This window comes from Rattus rattus, chromosome 6 (genome assembly GCF_011064425.1).
Source record: "Rattus rattus isolate New Zealand chromosome 6, Rrattus_CSIRO_v1, whole genome shotgun sequence".
Lineage (NCBI taxonomy): Eukaryota > Metazoa > Chordata > Mammalia > Rodentia > Muridae > Rattus > Rattus rattus.
In genome coordinates this window covers 56,044,709-56,065,218 of record NC_046159.1, presented here as the reverse complement: position 1 = coordinate 56,065,218, position 20,510 = coordinate 56,044,709, and the positions used below count along the sequence as shown (strand labels likewise).

Genomic DNA, 20,510 nt, shown 5'->3' with positions numbered 1-20,510 from the left:
GAGTAGCAGATGATCTGGCCTTTGCTGAATGGCCTGGAACAGCTGTATCAAAGAGGGACAGTTTAAAAAGCTCAGATGTGACTTTCCTGGGGTTGGGAGAGGCTGTAACATGCTCATGCCACTGCCCTTGAGGAGAAAAAGAACCCCATGAAGGGGCTAGATGTGTTGTGTGGTCATTGGTTTGATTCCTCAGTGATGCTCTCAGGGATATATGTTGCTTGTGGGAGGAGAAGACACTTTGGAGAGATAGCTTCTATGTCTACTGTGTGCTTCAGCATCTCATGAGCTGGTGCAGAAGGCTGGACCAAGCAGCCCCAGGAAGGCTCTGCGTCACTGTTTTGAGGTGTATATGCAGCTTAGAGCAGAGAGATAGGAGACAATAATAGAAGGTCCCCATTAGTAGAATCATTGAGCACTAGTATTGGGAAGGCATGTTTTGGGGATCAAAGAGTTGGGTGTGACTCAAGGAGGATACTCTTTTCTGAATACCATGACTCTGAGAAGGTCATGGATACCCAAGGAAGTGTCAGGGACCTGGGACATTAAGGTATAGCAGAAGGTCAGGGTCAGAGTCGAATGTCTAAATAAGAAAGGAAGGGAAAGAATAGACATACAGGGATGTGAAGGCACATAGGTCTTAGTCATGCAAAGGGTGACCAGTTGTGGTCATATAAAGATATAAAGTCACCTACTATCATACTCACTCTTCTATTGCTGTGAAGATAAACCATGACCAAGGAAACTCTAATAAAGGAAAGCATTCATTTGGGAGCTTGCTTATAGTTTCAGGATTTAGTCTATTATCATCATGGGTTGGAGAGCATGTTAGCTTGCAGGCATAGTGTTAGAAAGGTAGTTGAGAGTTACATTATGAGGGGGGGGAAGAGAGGAGGAGGAAGAAGGAAGAGGAAGAAGAGAAGGAGGAGGAGGAAGAGGAGGAGGAGGCGAAGTGAAGAGAAGAGACGAGACGAGAAGGGAGGGAGGGAGCTGGGAGTAGCTTGGCTTTCTAAACTTCCAACGTTCACCTTCAGTGACACATTTCCTCTGATAAGGCCAAACCTTCTAACCCTTGTAATCCTTTCATTTTCACTGCCTGGTGACCAAACATTCAAATATATGAGCCTATAGGGGCCATCCCATTGTTACTCAAACCATCACATTCTACTCCCTGGCCTCAATAGACTTGTAGTTAAATCAAAATGGAAAAAATGCATTCAGTTCAACTTCAAAAGTCCCCATCCATAGTCTATCACAGTCTTAACACTGTTTAAAAGTTCAAAGTTCGCAGAGAGAAGAGAGGTTATGTCTATGATCAGTGTTTTGACTTAGGAACATCTCAATGATTAGTAGCCTAACAAAAAGGGAGCCTGAGATGACCATGACCATAAGTCCAGTGCCCCACAGGCCTGAGGGAGCAGACCATGCCCAAGATGACCCCTGCCTGGCACCATAATGTACGAGTGGGGCGTAGCACTCCTGAGATGACCTCAGACACTCAGAGACCCTGGGTGCCACTAAGACGAGCAAGTAAGTGATAGAGAAATGGAAGAGAAAGAGAAACAGAAGGTTATGGGCACAATGAAGAGGGGTAGAATGGAGACTTAAGGGTAGTGAGGAACAACTTGTTGTGAGTAGATGATGGCACCTGGGACCAGGGTGGGGTACTGGCTTGTGATGCCACTGGAAGCCATATTTGGATCTGTAGCCCTGAAGCAGCAGGGATCTGTTACCACCAAAGGCCAAGGAGATGCTCCTGGTCTGGGCTGTCCTTCAGGAACATGTTTATGTCTGAGGGCTGTGGAGAACTGGCCCCACCCCTCAGCTGGGCATCATGGGAGAGCTGGCCCTGGGAGGATAAGAGCAGGACAGCTGACCCTGTCTAGAGCCAGCTGTAATACATAGAAGAGCAGACTACACAAACTGGGAATTGTGGGTAAGCTGCCCCTCAATGATACAAGCATGGGGGACCTGGCCCTACCACTCATCTCCCATGCACTGGTGTGGATGAGGGAGAGATAACCTCCTTCCATTTGCCTCTCACCACTTTTGACAGGTGGGAGAATTGGCCCTTTTGGTGTCATGAGAGCAGGAGAGCTGGCCTTGCCCCTCACCTGCTGCATCACTTGGGAGAGCAGGCTCTGTACCTCATCTGGGCAACATAGTAGAGCTGGCCCTGTTGGTACAGACACAGGTGGGCTGGCCCTAAGGGTGTGATCATGAGAGAGCTTGCCTCACAACTTGTGAGCCATAAAGTGACATGGGCAAAAAGCAGCCACATTCTTTGCCAAAATATCATTAAAATGGTCTCTATGTTAGCTGCTAATATTCTTCCCCTCTTGAAACCCCTTGAGCCAGGACATCATAATTTATATTGCTCTCAGCACCACTGTCTTCCAAGTTCCTACTAGTACGTCCCTGTAAGTCCCACTTAAAGCATTCAAATGCTTTCCTAAAGTTCACAAGTCCACATTCCACCAAGCAGCATGGTTAGTCCTTTCACAGCAATACCCCAGTCCTTGGTTCCAAATTCTGTCACAGTCACCATCATATTGCTGTGAAGAGACACCATGACCAAGGCAACCCTTATAAAAGAACACATTTTTATTGGTGGCTTGCTTACAGTTTCAGGGGTTTATTCTATTATCATTGAGGCAAGGAGAATGTCATGCAGAACTACATCCTTATCCACAGGGAGGGAGGGAGGGAGGGAGGGAGGGAGGGAGGAGAGAGAGAGAGAGAGAGAGAGAGAGAGAGAGAGAGAGAGAGAGAGAGATATCCTGGGCATAGCAGGGGGCTTTTGTAATCTAAAAGCTTATCTGTAGTGACACACTTTCTCCAACAATGCCACACTTCTCATCAAGGCTTGTAATGTTTTCTAACAGTTCCACTAACTGGGGACAAAGCATTCAAATACATGAGTCTATGGGAACCATTCTTATCCAAACCACCACATCTAGTTCTAACTCATCGCCAGGCCTCTCCTTAAATGTGAGCTTCCCCAACTGTTTCCACCTTATATCTTGATGTAGAGTTTGCTGAGTTCAATGAACTGATGGCCTGGATTTGGGTTGATTAGTTGATTAGATAAAATTTAAAGGGTTGCAAAGAAATGCAAAAGTAAAATACTGAGAATCCAGATGTCAACCTCAAACTTTCCAGTGTGCAGCCTGCCGTGGGCTTACGGCCTTTGCACGTACAGCTCTCACAACCCAGAACACTGAGCATTGCTTGTTCTCTGAAGACCTTTGGGAGCCTCCACAAACCCCTTCTGATTTCATCTTCTTCTAGGAGTACCATCTAGGTCATGCTCCCAGATCTCCCCCACTATTCTGTCACCTCCTGCTTCAACCCTCACTTTGAATGTTTCTGGAACCACAGTGGATATGAGTGAGTGAGAACTGTAGACCACACATACATCAGTGGTGGCAGCAGCTCTCTATTCAGTATTTACAGAGTTGACATTGGATGTGGCTACTGACTGGGCAGTGGGAACAGCAATGAAAGACAGAAGTACTTACTTCTCTCTGTGACTTGACAGTGACCATGACAGGCTACAATGGTTTGAATGACAATGACCTCATAGGGACATATAATTGAATGCTTGGTCCCCAGTTGGTGGAATTGTTTGAGAAGGATTAAGTAGCAATGGCCTTGTTGAGGGATGTACGTCATAGAAGAGGAAAGATATGAAGTTTGAAAAGACTCATGTCATTACCAGTGACTCTCTCTCTCTCTCTCTGCCTTGTGATTTTGTCTCCAAATGTGACCATTAAGCTACTGCTCCAGTGTCATGCCTGCCTTCCTGCTGTCATGCTTTTGGCCATCATGATCATGGATTCTAACCCTCTTAAACCGTAAGCCCCAATAAATTCTCTGTAAGTTGCTTTGGTCATGATGTTTTCTCATAGTAATAGAAAAGTAACTAAGGGCACGTGATAGGGGCTAATGCCACAGAGTAAGCAACTCTAAGAACAGGAGGATGAGGATAGGGCTGAATGGGCCAGAGCAAAAGTGATGATGTTGAAAGAGACGGAGGGATGTCTGGTGGCCCAGACCACATGAGGAAATGGAGAGGACTTACTCTGGTGGTATGAGAGCCATAGGTAGGTGCTAAGCACAAGGGCATGGGACTGTATATGGCGTGGGAGTAGGGGATGCTAAGGGAGAGTGTGGGAGGCTATCTCTACTGATAGGATAGGCAAGGGAGGTTCTTTTGAAGAAGTGACATTGGAGGCATTTTTTCGCATTTGTCTCATTTCCAGCCTGTGTCCATGCTAGATACTGTTTATTGTGGGCAAGCTGGTGATGGGAATTCCCTGACCTTGGCCTCCTGACTCCCCTAACACCTACCCATTCCTCTTAAGAGGAGTTCTCTTGGGGATGCAATTTCTAAATATAAACTGATCTATTTAGTCGCTCCCATCCCTTTGCCACATCGGGACCATTCTCTCCTGTTCCATCTTCCAGAAACAGCCTATATACAGGGCTCAAAGAAGTCACTCAAAAGAGTGTCGCCAGTCAGCTCCCCCATGCTATTCCTTCCTCCAGGGCACAGCAACAGCTCTTGCTCAAGGCCTCCCATTCCCTTGCACCCTGCTATAGACTCCAGTGCTCTCGGATGTCCTATGGGGATACACTGTCCCTTCCTGGAACTGAGTAGAAAACTGTTCTCTGGAGTTCCTTCCCTGTGTCACTCCTACAGTCCTCCAATATTGCCAAGCCTCTTGCAAACACTAGGGAATAAACAGACAAGGAACCAACGGACAGTGTATTGTCACCCATTGTTCAAAGCACAATACAGTCCTGTACTACTGAGATTAAAGATTTCCCCCAGTACATTTTGCTACCATCCCCATTCCTAAGCACCAGCATGCTGGGGTGAAAGGCCAGCAAGAATTTTCAAGGGAAGATGGAATTGCTTAGAGGTCAGGAACACCATGTCCATAAAGGGCAGCTTAGAGTGGCCTGGCTGAGCACTATCTCTGATTCTGTCCCTGAACAGAGCACAGTTACTTTTCTAATTAAATGTTTCAACTTGTCAGCTAAGCAGGGAGCATAGCAGTTCCAGAGGCTTCTCTCTAGTGATAATCTAGTTATGCCACAATATTGCAGCCTGTTCCCCCATTTATTTAATTAGGAACTGCAGGTGTCATCAAGCTCCATCTCTGGGAGAGCCTGAGGTGCAGCGTGGGAGGAGGAAGCAGCCACTGCCCCAGAAGAGACTGAATGTCCTGTGTTGGAGGCACTGGGCTCCATCTGTGAGCCTTCTGTGGAAGAGCCAGGACAAGGGTGAAGGATCCAGGCTCCACTGTCACCATCCCTAGGAAACAAGGGATGAGCATGGCAGGCAAGCCGTCCATAGAGTAGCCTGTCCCAAGGGAAGAACACAAGAAAAGTCCCAATGAGTCTGCAGGGCTAGCCAGGATAAGAATGAAGTGTGCACTCCCCTGTGTCTATCAGTTCCTCCTAGCAGTCAGGTCCTCCCAGGCTGTGCTTCATAGCCTTGTCAATCAGAAGCTGCCCTCATTCCTGCCAGATGACTGCATCTGAGTCTCGCCCCTCTCTCCAGCAGCAAGACCAGCAGAGGAAAGATGAGGAACTGTCTCTTTCCTTAGGAAGAACAGAAGTAACATGCACTGCCAATGGAGGGCAAGGTGGGGTTTTTTTTCCCCACCACAACTTAGATCAGAGGAGAGCAGATTATGGTCTTTGACTCTCACCTTCCCAACTACAAGCCAGCTGGAGAACAGAGCTTGGAATGATTTGGATCGTCAATGACCCATGTGTTAAAAGCTGCGTTGTAAGCTTCAGGTGCTACTGAGAGTGGTGGGCACTGGAGAGGACAGGGCCTAGTAGAACATAGATGACAGACTTACTTTTGAACGGACATTGGACCCTAGTTCCTCATTTCCCTCTTGTTGCTTCCCAGGAGATAAGTGGCCTACTCTATCACACACTCTCACCATGACATACTATACTGCCACAGGCTCAAAGCAATGGGCCAGGGAATCTTGGACTTAGGCCTCTGAAACCAAGAGCCACATTACATCCTTCCTTTTAGGTTACTCACCCCAGTCATGTGTCACAGCCACAGAAGGTTGGCAAGTATAGTGGTCTAAGAGAGAAACAGAGACTGCTAGTGAGAATCACCAGGTGACTTCATACTCCTAACTTCTCCCTCCCAGAGCTCCCATTCTGTGATGGTCTGTCCCCCCTAGTGGACTGTACATATGATCCATCATTTCTAATCAGCTAAAAAACCATAGGCCAGCAGGCAACACTCACTAAACAATGCTGGCACATGGGAATCCACACCAGGCCCAGGGTTTCTGGTGGGAGACAGTGGCAGGTCAGAGAAATATAAGAATGAGAGGACAGTTCAGAATAGGCATAGGTGGGCCAGGGACACTCTACTCCTCAAGAGAACAAGTGGGCTACAATGCCTATATTCATGCCCAAGATGGTGTTGTGAGAAGAGTCCAAAGTATCCATTGAGATACAAGACAAACTGTTATCTGCAAGCCCTTGTAAAATCAAAAAGGAAATCATGTATTTTCTAGATACAGTGAAATCTCACTAAGGTAAGACTACTCTATCACTGCTCCTCACCAAGCAGGCTCAACAGATGCTGTCCAATTTGGGGATAAATGATACCGCCTGTATATCCTAGCAAGGAGTCAGACTAGTGTCCACAGTGTAAGTAGAGAGGATGCCATGGGCTCTGGCTCAGCTGTGTGCCTGTAGACTCACTTATCTAGTGCAACTTTGCTGAAGCCCATGGATATTCAGAAACCAGTCTATGCGAGCCTTCCAGGAGACCTGCTTCAGAGATGGTGACAGCTACTGTGTCCCAAGTATTCATTGCAACGTTACTTAAATGGCCTCAAACCACATTGTTTTCAATGCCCTGTGCATAGGAATCAGCAGAGCAAAGCAGGATCCCTCCAAGAAATATCACAGCAGGAGTTTGAAGGTCAAGGAAAAACTGCAGGCCTTTTTCCAAACCAGCCTTGAACGGATTCTGTTTCCTCTCCCTTCTGAATTCTGGTATTAGAAGTAGGAGTCGTGACTTGCAATAAGGCTTTCTATGAGTCTGAAAAGACTTTCTGTTTCCTAAAGGGTCTCCTGGTTCTTATGGATGGCTGCCCTTTCTAGCCTTCTTAGCGATGAGCACAACACCCTTCCCCACTCTTCAGGTCAGAAACCTAACTTCCTGATGCTTCTTATTCCCTTCCTCAAGTCAGCCCTGGGCTAGCTGCTCCTGAAGGACCTGGCTTCCTTTATAAGTCACTATAGAGTCACAGTTCAGTCTTCTGGGAGTGCCACAGAACTACAATGCTAGCCGCTGACCACAGCAAGACCAGCAGCTGAAGTGAAGTGTGGCCTGAAGACCAGAATAAACTTAATAATCTTTCAGGAGTACCAGCTTTATTATTATAAGAACAAAGTTCATCAAGGACCACCGTCACTATCCCTGTGATCCGGCAGGACAGAAAACAAGTGTTACAGGTCTGTGGCTTCTCATCACCAGCAGACCTCATCTCAGGAACCTGTCAGCTTCTGCTCTTGGCACAAGGATGCTTTGAAAGGCTGGGAATCATGCTGATGCCCTCATGACTGGAATCCTGCTGTCTGCATACCTCTTTCCTGTGCTAGATGGAGAGCATTGGCCTAGGCATGCCAGATACACAGAAGCCTGGTCTTCCTGCCTGGTTGGTCCTGCAGTTGTTTGAGCCTATTCGTGTTCATCCTGACACTGATGTCAGGATCTTGGGAGCTCAGCATTCTCTAGTTTGCAGGGGGGCATGTGGAATGGACTTTCTCAAGTGACTTTGGAACTTACAGGACATTGCTCTTAACTGTAGTCACCCTGCAGTGTCACAACTCTGCAAGCATATTCCTCCTGTCTAAAACTCTATGCTCTCTCATTAACCCTTCCCTCTCCAAGTTTCCTCCCTCCTGAGCCTCTAGCCACCATCTTCTGATGTTCACTTCTGGTTCAAACTCCTTAGGTTCGGCATAAGTGAAATAAGGCAGATTTCTTTCTGAGGTGATAGACACAGTGCATGAGGACCCCCCACAGTATGTAGATAAATCTATACAACGTGTGCACCCCGTAAATCACTCAATGACTGCCAACCAAAAATGACCCTGAAGAACATGCATTAAAATACAGAAATACAGCTGATCACCTGCCATCTTGGTTCTGTGGCCTCCTCTGCTGCCTCCCTTACTGAAACCACTTTGTTCCCCATCCAGGGTGTCAGTTTCAGTACAGAAGACAATGGCAGATTCTTTTCTTTTTTTAAATATTTTTATTTACTCACTTTTTATTTGAGTACAACACTGTAGCTGTCTTCAGACACACCATAAGAGGGCATCAGATCCCATTACAGATGGTTGTGAGCCACCATGTGGTTGCTGGGAATTGAACTCAGGACCTTGGAAGAGCAATCTGTGTTTTTAACTGCTGAGCCATCCCTCTAACCCCAATGGCAGATTCTTAAATCACAAATATCAATCCTCCTGGTCACCCCTTTCCAACCTCCTCATCTCCCTTCACCTTCCTCAATTGACTAGTTTAGTTAGTCCCTATGTGTCATGCTGGAGCACAAGGTATGTGGCCATGGCTTCATCCAATTTCCTATTCTGTAGAAGTTCCTGGATCCTCCAAGGATCACAACCACATCCATCATTATGGCCGCGATTATGGGTTTGGGGTTGCTGGAGAGTATCTTACTAGATTAACTGAGTAAAAATGTCCAAACCTAAGTGTCCAGGATGTGCTGTGACATGCAAGTGTGTTGGACCTCTGTTTGGGGCCCAAGGTGAAGAACAGGTGGTACAGAAAGGTGACCAGTAGTGTTACACTCTCCACTGAGGACTTCCTGGTCCCTTTAAATTGGCTAGACTCTATAACAATGGAGAAAATGGAGGATTCGTAGACATGCTCCTCAGGACTGGAACAGCTTATTCCTTGCTATACATTTAGTGATCAGGCCAACATCACTAGCCTCCAGGATCTAGGGAGTTGTTGGACTTCAGATCTACAGTGCATACATCCAAAATATGTCTGTAGACCCTCCAGCAGCCTCCCCCTCCTCCTGTAGGAGAGCAGTCCATAAGCTGGTATGTTCTCTCTGACCTGTGTGCTTCACCAACACTGGCCATGCTACTGAGGCTAACTAAATAAAAAACAAAAAGGAAAAAAAATCAATCAATAAATTAAAAGCTGAAAGAAAAAAAACCTAAAAATAAAACTCAAAGTTCCTACCCAGCAAAGAAGTAAAGGCAGCCACGAGTCCTACTGACTGAAATTCAGCCTGGCCTGGCTCTTACAGAAATGGTGTCTATAATCCCCTAGTTGGTCCTCTCTGATGGCAAAGCAGGAAACAGACCAATCATAGCTTGGTATATCCAAAGCACTCACCTCTCCTTGTGGACTCAAGGGGAGTCCAAGTGATGATGCTGATGATGCTGGTACAGATGATGACGACAACCATGAAGATGATGATGATAGACCACGAGAGCTTTCACACCAGTGGATCATGGAGCCTCATGGTCACTTGTTTGGAGAGTCAAGTCAGTATGCTTCTCCAATGACCTTTCCAATTTGAGTCTGAGGAGCTATAAACTTGGCTTTCAGACCTCATCATCCTACAGGCACAGTATCCAATCCCTTTTATCACACCAGCCTAACTTGTGTCAAGAAGATGGCAGTGCCTCACTTACTTGGTGCTACTATCACAATTGCCATCTCCTAAGACACCGCAGGGCACATTACTAACATCTAACGGGCTGGAAGAAGAGTTTTCCCTGAATTCCTAAAAGGTCCTCATCAGATTTCCTACCAGAAACCTTGTTACAGAAGGCAATGGGTTGATACTTTCATGGTGATGAATGCCAAAACTAACAGTGAAGAATCATACTGCCAGGGACATGGTTCTTCCAACAGGACTGAGAGATGGAGCATTCCCAGATACCCTATTTCCTCTATGTTGCTATAACAAAATGTCCTAGACTAGGTAATTTATAATCAACAGAAATTCATCTCTCACTATTTAAGAGGCTGGTAAGTCCAAGACCAAGGCACTCCGGAACTCAGTGCATGAAGAGGTTCACTTTCTCTCTCTAATGGGGCATTGTTTCCTCATGTGGCAGGCAGAAGGACTGAACTCAAGACCTTTCTCCAAAGGTAACGCATTCCATCCCAGAAGGCAAAGTGTCACTGTGTCATCATCTCCTAAGGCCCCTTAGGACTCTTCCCCAGAGGTGAGGTCTCAGTGGAGATTTTGAAGAACACCATCATCTCAAGCACAGCACCAGATAAGTAAGCGTTGGCATCATTTGTTCCTTCCAGTTGTCCCTTGCATGAAAGGTGTCTTTAGGTTAAGTGAAGGGTATTTGACAGCAATTAAGAGCTTAAAGACTTAAAGGCCACTGGCAAAAGTGAATAGTAGCATTTGGGTGGTTTTTTTTCCACCCGACAGATTAAAAAAAATAATATAGAAACAAATAAAATGAAACAAGTGTAAAGCTGATGTTGGGTGCCCAATGCAAATACCTCTGATTCTGTGACATTGTTAAGTAAGAGAGTAGGATGGAGATGTCTAGGAACGCTGTTATGAGTTATAGAAGCTATAGCACAGACTGGTGGCAACTGAATGTTAAGTGCACTTGTGTGGGAAACGCAAAACAAACAAACAAGCAAACACAGCTACACAACACACCAAGGATGAAAGAAAGCGATGGAAACCAAATGTTTCACCATAAAAATAAGCCGAATGGAACAGAAGACAATCCTGTAGGAAAAGGAGTGAAGACATAGCAAACAAGGAAGGAATGACAGAAGTCCTTACTGATCAGGAACTGTTTACGTAGAAACACCACAGATCCTACCAGCCTGGGTAGGATTTCAGGAAACATGTCCTAGGAAAAAGGAATGACAAGGACAGAGGCCCTGGGTATCCAAGAACTCAAAGTAGGAAGGTCAGAAGGTCAAGGTGTGTTGACAGAGAGGTGGAGCAAGACCAAATGGAAAGATCAAAGATACTCTGAGACATTCTTGTTTCTGTGTGAAGTGGGGACACTGAGGCTCAGGGAAATGGAGCCCTTCCGCTGCAGCCCATACACTCTCACACATATGGTCCCAGGGTCCTGCTCCTGGGTCACCGACAGTCATCACCTCTAAGTATGTTCTTGGTGAAACTACGAATGAGAGCTACAAGGTTTTAGAGACAGGCTTCTTAGGCAGACTGAATAAATAACTCAGTCAGATCCCTACTGAGTCACCTTCCCATCTCCCCAGTCTCTCTGCACCATCTCCTACACAGGGACCGGACTATTCTAAATACATACGTGGCTTTTTGCCTAATTAACTTGGATCTGGTTCCTGTACCTGTGTTAAGGAATGGGCCAGTGGTACATCCAGAATCAAGCATAACACATACACACTGTGTTGTGCGTCAGTGTTGGTGTCCTGGAGCTATTTTGTACTAGTGGAAACACTACCTTCTGGAGGGAGGTGGGAGGCTCGTAAAACTGAAGGAAACCAACAAAACCGACAAGGCTCAGGAAAGACAGACATTTTTCACTTGAGAAGCTCAGAAACTTATAAAACGCACGAGTCCCACTCGCAAGGTTCTAAAAAAATATATAAGAAGTAAATGATTGAAAACTAGTCAGTGCAGCTACCTGCACACTGTACAGGGAGCTCAGGGATGTCGTTTTTTTATGAACTGCCATCCATGCTGGGGTGATTAAGCTGTCCAAGCATCACCCTGTGTAAACACGGTAAACTCAATGGTTCACTAGAATAGATTTGAAGGGAGATTTCGTTGGGCTATCATTGGTGCCCTATCTGGAGTGAATAGGTATTTTTTTTTCATGTCTCCTCAGGAGAAGTCACACAACACACTTGAAGACCCACAACGTTCTGGCCTTATCTAGTACTTGTATCTAGCACTCTAGATACAACTGAAAGGAATATTAATGAAATGGAAGGCATTCCTGAGAAAATTGCCAGAAGATAGAAAGTAAGAAGCCAAGCTATGGGATGAAGAATGTCCCCAGAAACTTCAATCAGAATTGTAGAAGGAGAGTAGGATGCATGGTGGAGAGACAAGTGCAAACTCTAGCTGGGACTCTAACACTTTCTGTTCAAGACAACAGGGGTTCCCTCAAACCCTGCTTGGATAGTCAAAGAGTTGTGCCAGCAAAGACTAGTAGGGGAAGGAAAAGGTGAAAGTAACATAGACACTGACTGTGTCACACACACTATCTGCTCCCCACACCCCCATTTTTTGTTTGTTTGCTTTAGTTGGTCCACGGACCTTGAGGATGGACTCCTTACCCCCATGCCCTCATGGAGCACACATACACTATATCCATTGGGTTCCATGGCCCTAGTGAGAATAAAGCATGAACACAGTATCTGCTTAATAAAGACTCCTAAATTAGTGTGAAGTCAGATTTGTTCAGTGTCAGATCCAAATTGACAAAGAAATTTAGAGAAGAACAGATATAAATTCAGAATAGTCTAACCCATGCCTGTACTGATTCCACACTGCTAAGCCATGTCTGTGCACACTATGTGACAGTTTCTGTCTGAAATGTATCTTGAAGGCATATGTTACAGATTTGGTCCCAACACAGCAGTCAGTGTTCAGAGATGGAGTCTTTGGAAGATATAAGGGATAGTTTTATGTCAATTTGACACAAGTTAAGGTCATCTGAGAGGAGGAAATCTCAACTTAAAGAATGCCTCCATAAGATTGGGCTATAGGCAAAACTGTAAGGCATTTTCTTAATTACTAATTGATGGGGCAGGGAGAGGGCATGTCTTAGTTAGGGTTTTATTGCTGTGAAGAGACACCATGATCAATGCAAGTTTTATAAAGGACAACATTTAATTGGGGCTGGCTTACAGGTTCAGAGGTTCAGTCCATTATCATCAAGGCAGGAGCATGACAGCATCCAGGCAGTCTTGGTGCAGGAGGAGCTGAGTTCTACATCTTCACCCAAAGGAAGCCAGGAACAGACTGGGCATCCTCAGGCAGCTAGGAGGAGGGTCTCCAAGCCCACCCACACAGTAACACACTTCCTCCAACAAGGCCACACCTTCTAATAATGCCACTCCCCGGGACAAACATGCAAAACATCACAGGGCAGCGCATTGTGAGTGGTGCTACCCCTGGGCTGGTGGTCTTGAGTTTTATAAGAAATCAGGCTGAGCAAGCTATGAGGAGCAAGCCAGTAAGCAGCACTACTCCACGGCCTCTGCATCAGCTCCTGCTTCAGTTCCTGTCCTGACTTACTTGAGTGATAAACTATGATGTGGAAGTATAAGCCAAATAAACCCTTTCCTCCTCAACTCGTCTTTGGCCATAGTGTCATCACAGCAATAGAAACCCTACCTAAGACAGAAAGTGATTGGATCATAAGGGCTGTGACCTCACTGATGGATCAATCCATTTATTAATTCATAAATTAACAGGCTATTGAGAGATGGTAGGAACTCTAGGAGCTGGGACCTAGCTGGAGGAAGTATGTTACTTCAGCATGTCCTTGAGTGGCGTATTTCCCTCCCTCTCCTACCTAACATTAAAGAACCGCCTTAATGTTCTGATCTGTCAGAGGCCCCAAATAATGATGTCCTGTGTCATGGATTATAGCCTCTGAAACCACAAACTGAACCAAATCCTTTCTACCTCTAAAGTATGTTTCTCAGGTATTTGTCACTGTATGGAAACTGACTAACATTCATCCCAAAGCCGCTGGCTCAGCCTTCGTTTGGTTACTATGGGCAAGGCTACAAAAAAAAAAAAAAATCCCCAGCCTGTCTCTCTGTGGTCTCCAAAGACAAAAGTATGGTTCTCTTTACTTGTCATGGAAAACCCTCCTGCCACACTTACCAGTTCTCATATGGCCTCATGAGGGAAGTGAAGAATATATTCTCATCTGGGGTTTAGAGGTGAAGAAAAGGGCCCAGAAATTTTAACAGGCCTTCTTGGATGGAGCAAGGAACAATTGTTTTCACTAACACAAAACTCAGCTTCTCCAAGAAAAGCCCACTCACTCCCCTCATGAGTAGTCCTCCAACCCCCGCTGCCAACCCTGAGTTGCTTGATGTTGCCTTCAGAAAACATGTCACAGTTCAGAGGCCCAAACAGAGGAACAAGCTGCATGGAACTTCCTTATTCAATATTTTCCTAACCATCAGAAGCAAATTTTTCATGCATCTATGAGCTCATACTTAAGAAGTAGGAGCATGTTCAACTCTGGACAATGCCTATGGTGGAGTGATACAGCCATTCCCTCAAGAGGCTATATCTTATAATTATGCAGGGGTTTGTTAATACGAAATTCTGGGTCCCATTAGGCACCATGGTCCTTGGAGTCTGAATTTTCAGCAAGCACAGTGGGCCCCCACACCATGCAAAGGCTTTGCAGTGAGACAAGCAGATTCTGCACAAGAAGGCTGCAATATTTGAGATGAGCTATGTGGCATTCATTGCCCTCAACTTCCTTGAGCCGAAGGAACAGAGCAATCACAGATGTCTGAAGGGCGGGGTGGGCTGTGCAATATGTTAGGAAGGCTATGCAGATGAGGCACATCCTTCATTGAATATTATTTAGTCCTTTTCCTGAGCACAGGCAGAAAAGTTCATTTCAAGGGTTTGACAAGCAGCCAGTAAAAGAAAAGGTGCAAGGTTGACCTGTGCAAAGTGTTTGCATTTTAAACAGCCTTGGCAGCCCTCTTTCCTGCCTGCCTGCATCTCTCCACTCCTCTAGAATCCAAATTCTACAATCCTCTCTTCTCCCAAGCTGCCCTCCCTCCAATAAAACATCATTAGAGGATTCAAATTCAGGGCCTCCAGAGCTCTCTCTAAATGGAATCAAAAGTAGACACATGGTCCCAGGAACAATGACCAAAGTCCTGCGTTTGCAAAATTGTTCAGAAAAAAAAAATGAGTCATTTCATTTGTGGAAAATGAATACATCTGATCTTGCAACGTTTTTGCCTGGGGAAAAGTGGTGCACATGAATTCCCAAACACGCTCATGCCCAAAACAGCTCCCTGTTAAAGAGGCTTAGAGAATCTGCCAGAAGGCGGCAGCTTGCGTCACGGGAATTCAGGAAGAGTACCCCCTCCCGAGGAGGGCCCTAGACAGACTGAGGTGTCCTAGCTAAGAGTATGTGACCTTCACTCTGAGCAAAGTTAGCTCCTGGCATCCACCGCATTTGCCTTAAGCGACAGGCAACCTGAACAAGTAGTACGCAGCCAGCTCATGGTCTATGAGAGAGCCCACACCCCAGACATCAATCAGTCCCAACCCCATAGTCAAAATTCCTTCCTCTTTAGGCAAACTTTATTTTTAGCTAACTGTTTGAATGAATAGTTTAGAATGCCATTCATTCTGGAGGATCACTAGGTACGTGCAAGGAGGCTCCTGCTCCTAGCTGCCAAAGAGGTCATCTTACTAGTGTCTTTATTTCTTCCCACCTCCTTTATTGTCACATCTGCCCTTTCCTGTGGATAGGGAGCTACAGATACACAGGCTCTCTCCCTGCCACCTCTTTAACCACTTGCTCCTTCTGAGCTTTCCTTCCCCTAGTACAAGAGCTTCCTTGTTCCTCGCACAGTAGGGTGACTTCAGCTGCTTCGCTGACTGTCACATTGAGTTGTTCTAGTCAACCATCCGATCCTTCCTTCCATCTCGACCCAGTCTCTGCTACTCAGCATGCCACCCCTCTCTGATGTCAGCTCTCCCTGTTACCAGCCTGGATATTGTATGGTCTGTCCCAAGTTAATCCCCTCAGCACTACACATAGCCCTTTTTAGGATTCTCCTTTCAGCCCTTCTCAGTTTGCCTCTGCTTCCTGATGGATGATGGCTCAGGGGCTCTAGAAACAGTCCTTTCATGTCACACACTCTCTCCCTAGGTGCTGCCCATCTACGCAGGAGACAGTCACTCTGTCCTCCATATCTCATCTTCAGGGTGCCTGGAGAACCCTTCAACACTGACATCCCAGCTCCACCAAGCTGGACCTAGAACCACACATAAGGCATCTTAGCCATCACTGGGAGACCTAGACGTCCATTAGCTGTCCAACGGGTTCAGCTTAGGTTGCCTTGTAGCCGCTCCTTCCCTATCATGATGGTCCCTATGACCCTTTTGCTTCCCTGACCCATGACCTGAGAGCTGACTAAGGTAGAGGCACTGAGATACAGAGCTCCTACTCAGCCCTTCCCCCTCCCTTTGGCCCAATCTCTACTCCCACTGCAGACAGTACACCATGGCTATTAGGCAGGGTGGGAAGGGACAGAAAATCCCCTGCATCTATGCCCCATGGAGATGTACTCCTGTGATAGTCAAGTGGTGAGAGTCTGTACCAAACCAAACATCTTAAACATTTATCACATTGTGCCCATCCCAGCCTCAACAGTGACAGCACAGAAACTTCTGGTCCTAAACTAGTCACAGCTTAAGCACAGGAGGACACTAGCAGCCTTAACAAAGAGAGAGAACTACCAATGCAAATAATCTAGAACTTACTCTAAACCAGGAAAAACCTACACCATAGATGTAGGTCTGTGTGCTCCAGAGTCCCTGGGGCAGCAGGCCAGGGCTGGACAGTGGTAAGAGGAGCAGAGGGACCCATAGGGGAAAAAAATTAAAGCACATGGTTTCTGAGGGCCACTCCCAAGACAAAAAAAAAAAAAAAACACACAGAAAAGGTAGATGAAACACATACCTGATGCTGCGAGAACTTTCTTCTTCAGACCTGCAATGAGAAGAACACATACTTAGACACCACACCCTCCATTCAAGTGACCTGTGCAGAGACACACAGGTCCCTCAGTTATTCCTGAGCCTTGTACCCAGCACCGCAGAATGCCAGCAGGTCCTGCCTCAGCACAGCCTGTGTACATTTCATCTGAGGAAGCCGCCTCTTCTAGAACTCTTGGGGCTTCATTCCCTTCATTATTCGGACCCATGTCACCCTAGGAGTTAGTGGTAAACCCCAGAGAAGCTTCTTGCTCAGAAATGCTACTCAGGGCACATACCAGAAGCTAGGTAAATGAAGGAGTGGGGAAGAGGCTGGAGGCCTCCCTGTGTCCCTAGAAGTCCCCAGACTGATTCCCATCGCCATTTCTACTTTCAAGAACCCATAAATCAATGACAGGCACTTCTCAGAACAGACAAGACTAAGTGTCAAGAACATGGACATTAGATTCTATTGCACAAATCTCACAAGGTGCCAACAGTGCCACCTTCTTTCTCCACTAAAAGAAAGTAAGTCGGGTTAAATCCCATAGTGACTGAAGTCCTGAGTAGGTTTCCTGTGTTAAGCACACACTGAGGAATTTAATACCTGGCTGCTCCAATCTGGATTTTATTGCCAGAAGGCAAAGAGAAACATCAAAGTACTTAACTGAAGTCAGATAGCGTATCCATCTGCCCAAGGCCTGTCCAGCGACACGACCAGCAGGAGCTAGAGCATTAGAGGACTCTTCAGCACACACAGGGCCAAGACCGTTTCCCCAGCAATAAGCCTTTCTGACCAGTCTCAGCCTTCTCCATGAACTATCCAGTAACCAAGAGAAGTGGAGCAGTACACTGAGGCCCCAGAAGATGCTGAAACCACAGTTACGTGTTAATTAATGTTGACTGTCAATTTATTGTAATGAGATGCTTCAGATTACTAAAATACACTCTAGGGTGTCTGGGAGGGTGTCTCCGGTGATGATTGGATTCTGAAAGCTCTGATCCGATCAATGATAAATTCAAATTTGGGAGTGTACTGGGACTGCAGAAGGTGGGGCCTGGTTGGAGGAAGTGGGTTATTAGGGCTGTGGTTTTGAAGGGGTGTGTGGGCCCTTGGCCTGGCCCTGGTCCATCACTCTGCTTAGCTTCCTGGCCACTGTGATATGAGCAGTTTTGCTCCTCCATACCCTTCAGCCATGACGTTCGGCCTCAACACAGTCTAGAACGGGGCAGCCAACTCACTATGGACGGAGCCCTCTGAAACCCTGAGCCAGAATAAATCTTCCTTCTGTTACACTGTTGGCTTTAAGCATTTGTCATGGGAACAAGTCTAACCTTTGCTATAATTTAGCGTCTTTCCCATCGTTATGGAACACTTAGGCATCCTGGCCATAAATTCTGAACTTTGAGGGATGACAGAAAACACATCAATTTCTTTTTCCTTTCTATGGCTGCAGACAAATGATTCATTCTTACCACACCTCTGCTATGACTTCCCTTACTAGGTCAAAAACTTTGCACTTACTAGCTGCTCCTTGGTACATCTCAGCTTCCAGTGTTACTACCCTTGTGTTTCAAAACCACTGGCACGAGACCTGGTAAGTGGGATATCTAGTAAGGGACTAACAAGGGTAGCATATATAACATGGATACCCTGGGCATGTCCTAGGCAGGATGGAGCAGAAGGATATATGATTTTATCACACTGATCAGTGTGTAATTATAAACACAGCATGAGGGGTAAAGAGAAGGCAAAGTAGGTGAGAGCACTTGCTGCTGCTCATCCAGAGTACCCAAGTCCAGTTCCCAGCACCCACATCAAGTGGCTCAAAACCTCCCGTAACTCCAACTTCAGGGGATCCAATGCCCTCTTCTGGACTGTGTGGTCACCTATACACATGGCACTCCTCACACACAAATAAATAAAAAATAAATATTTTTAAATGACAAGACATTTTTTTGTTAATAAACAGCATGATATTTTTTCTGGAAATTTTCATTTAATATTTTTGGATTGTGGTTGAACATAGCTAACTAAACCACAGAACGCACAGCCTTAGGTAAGGAGGAACAACTGAGGTTTCCAGCAATAAATGTTCCAGGTGTGTACGCACTACTAAAAAGACCCTGGGCTCCTAAGCAGTACTTCGGCCTGTGTATTAGAGCATGAAGCCAGAGTCACACTGTCTACACAGGCAGGAAAGGTGGGCATGGGATGTGGGAACAGCCAAAATGCCCAAGTGGTCTATCCCTTTGCTCCAGAGGCCTAGGCACAGGTCCCGATGAGCACTAGGGAGCTGAGGACTCCATAAAGCCAATCTCAGCCTGAAGACAAGTCAGCCACAGTATGGAAAGACAATCCCAAAGAGCAGACAGAGTTCTTATATTTTACTTTGTTTTCATTTGGTCATAGCTAGGAGAGAAGAGAGAGTATGCAGGGAACAACTAAGGGAGAGGGAGAGAATAAGAAAAAGTGTGTCATACACACGTGTGTTTGGGGATATATCTCAATCCTCATCTCCTTCTAGGTTGCCTTGTCTTGTGAGCCTCTGGGAAGGCCCATCCTGGGAGCGTCTGAGGCTTCCTGTCAAAGCCTCAAGGCTGAGCTCAGGTTTTTCATCCAGCACTACTGCAGTCCAGCATTATGACAACATCTTCTCCCTCGTGCCTGGGAGACTGTGGTGGTTTGAATAAAAATGGTCCCATAGGTTCATATATATTTGAATGCTTAGTCACAAGGAGTGGTACTGTTTGAGAAGGATTATAAAGATTAGGAGGTGGATTGTTGCAGTAAGTGTAGCCTTGTTGGAGGAACTGTGCCACTGGGAGTGGATTTTTAAAAGCCCATGCCAGGTCCAGTCAATCAATATATTTCTTTCCCCTCCTCTTTTCCTTCCTCCTTCCCCCTCTTCCTCTCTCTTTCTCTCTGCCTGTGAATCAGGATGTAGTTCTTAACTACTTTTTCAATAGATGTTTGCCACGCCTTCTGCCACACTCCCTGCCTGATGATGATAATGGACTAAACCTCTGAAACTGTAAGCAAGCCCTGAACTAAATGCTTTCTTCTATAAGAATTACCTTGGTCATGGTGTCTCTTCCTTGGTCATGGTGTCTCTTCACAGCAATAGAACAGCAACTAAGATAGACAGAGTCCCCCTGGCCAGGCTGCCACTGATCTCTTGATGTAACAAACTGAGATGGTCTCCTCTTATATGCCTCTTTCTTTCTGTATCATTACTCAGAAACACAATCCATTTGACCCCTCTGTAGCTCAACCTTTTCCTGCCCTCTCAATAGTCCGGTACCTGAGGTAGGGCCTTGAACCCCACCAAGTCATGAGGAGGAAGTTTAGGTTGTTGCTCAAATGCAGATAGGTCCTATATGTTGCCACACATTAAAACCTAACTCTGACCCAGAGCAATTCTATATGTCCGCCAGTGGTGGCTAACTGTGACTGTCAATTCATCTGGATCTGTGTGCTTCTTAGTTTTTATTGTCAAAATGACACAACTTAGAGTCGAGTGGAAATCTCAATAGACAAATTGCCCAGATGAGACTGACCTATGGCCAAAGTCTGAGAGGGAATGTGTGATTGATGATTGATGTAGGAGGTCCCAGACAATTGTGGGCAGCACCATCTGTAGGCAGGTGGGTCTGGACCGAATAAGAAAATTAACTGAGTGCAAACCAATGATTGAGCTAGTAAGCAGCACTCTTCCACGATTTCTCCTTCAGTTC

The 20,510-nt window shown here is 46.0% G+C and overlaps 1 protein-coding gene and 1 pseudogene across 3 annotated transcripts in view; one reads left to right on the top strand and one right to left on the bottom strand.

Annotated features, from left to right (window-relative positions):
• Positions 1 to 20,510, bottom strand: part of Iqsec1 (IQ motif and Sec7 domain ArfGEF 1) — a 317,408-nt gene that overhangs the window by 191,559 nt on the left and 105,339 nt on the right. For all 3 annotated transcript variants that reach the window (XM_032906103.1, XM_032906107.1, XM_032906106.1), the window contains exon 2: positions 16,759 to 16,788. In XM_032906103.1, coding sequence (XP_032761994.1) covers positions 16,759 to 16,788 — 30 coding nt within the window. The remainder of the gene's footprint in view (positions 1 to 16,758; positions 16,789 to 20,510) is intronic.
• Positions 1,263 to 1,359, top strand: LOC116904756 (annotated as a pseudogene).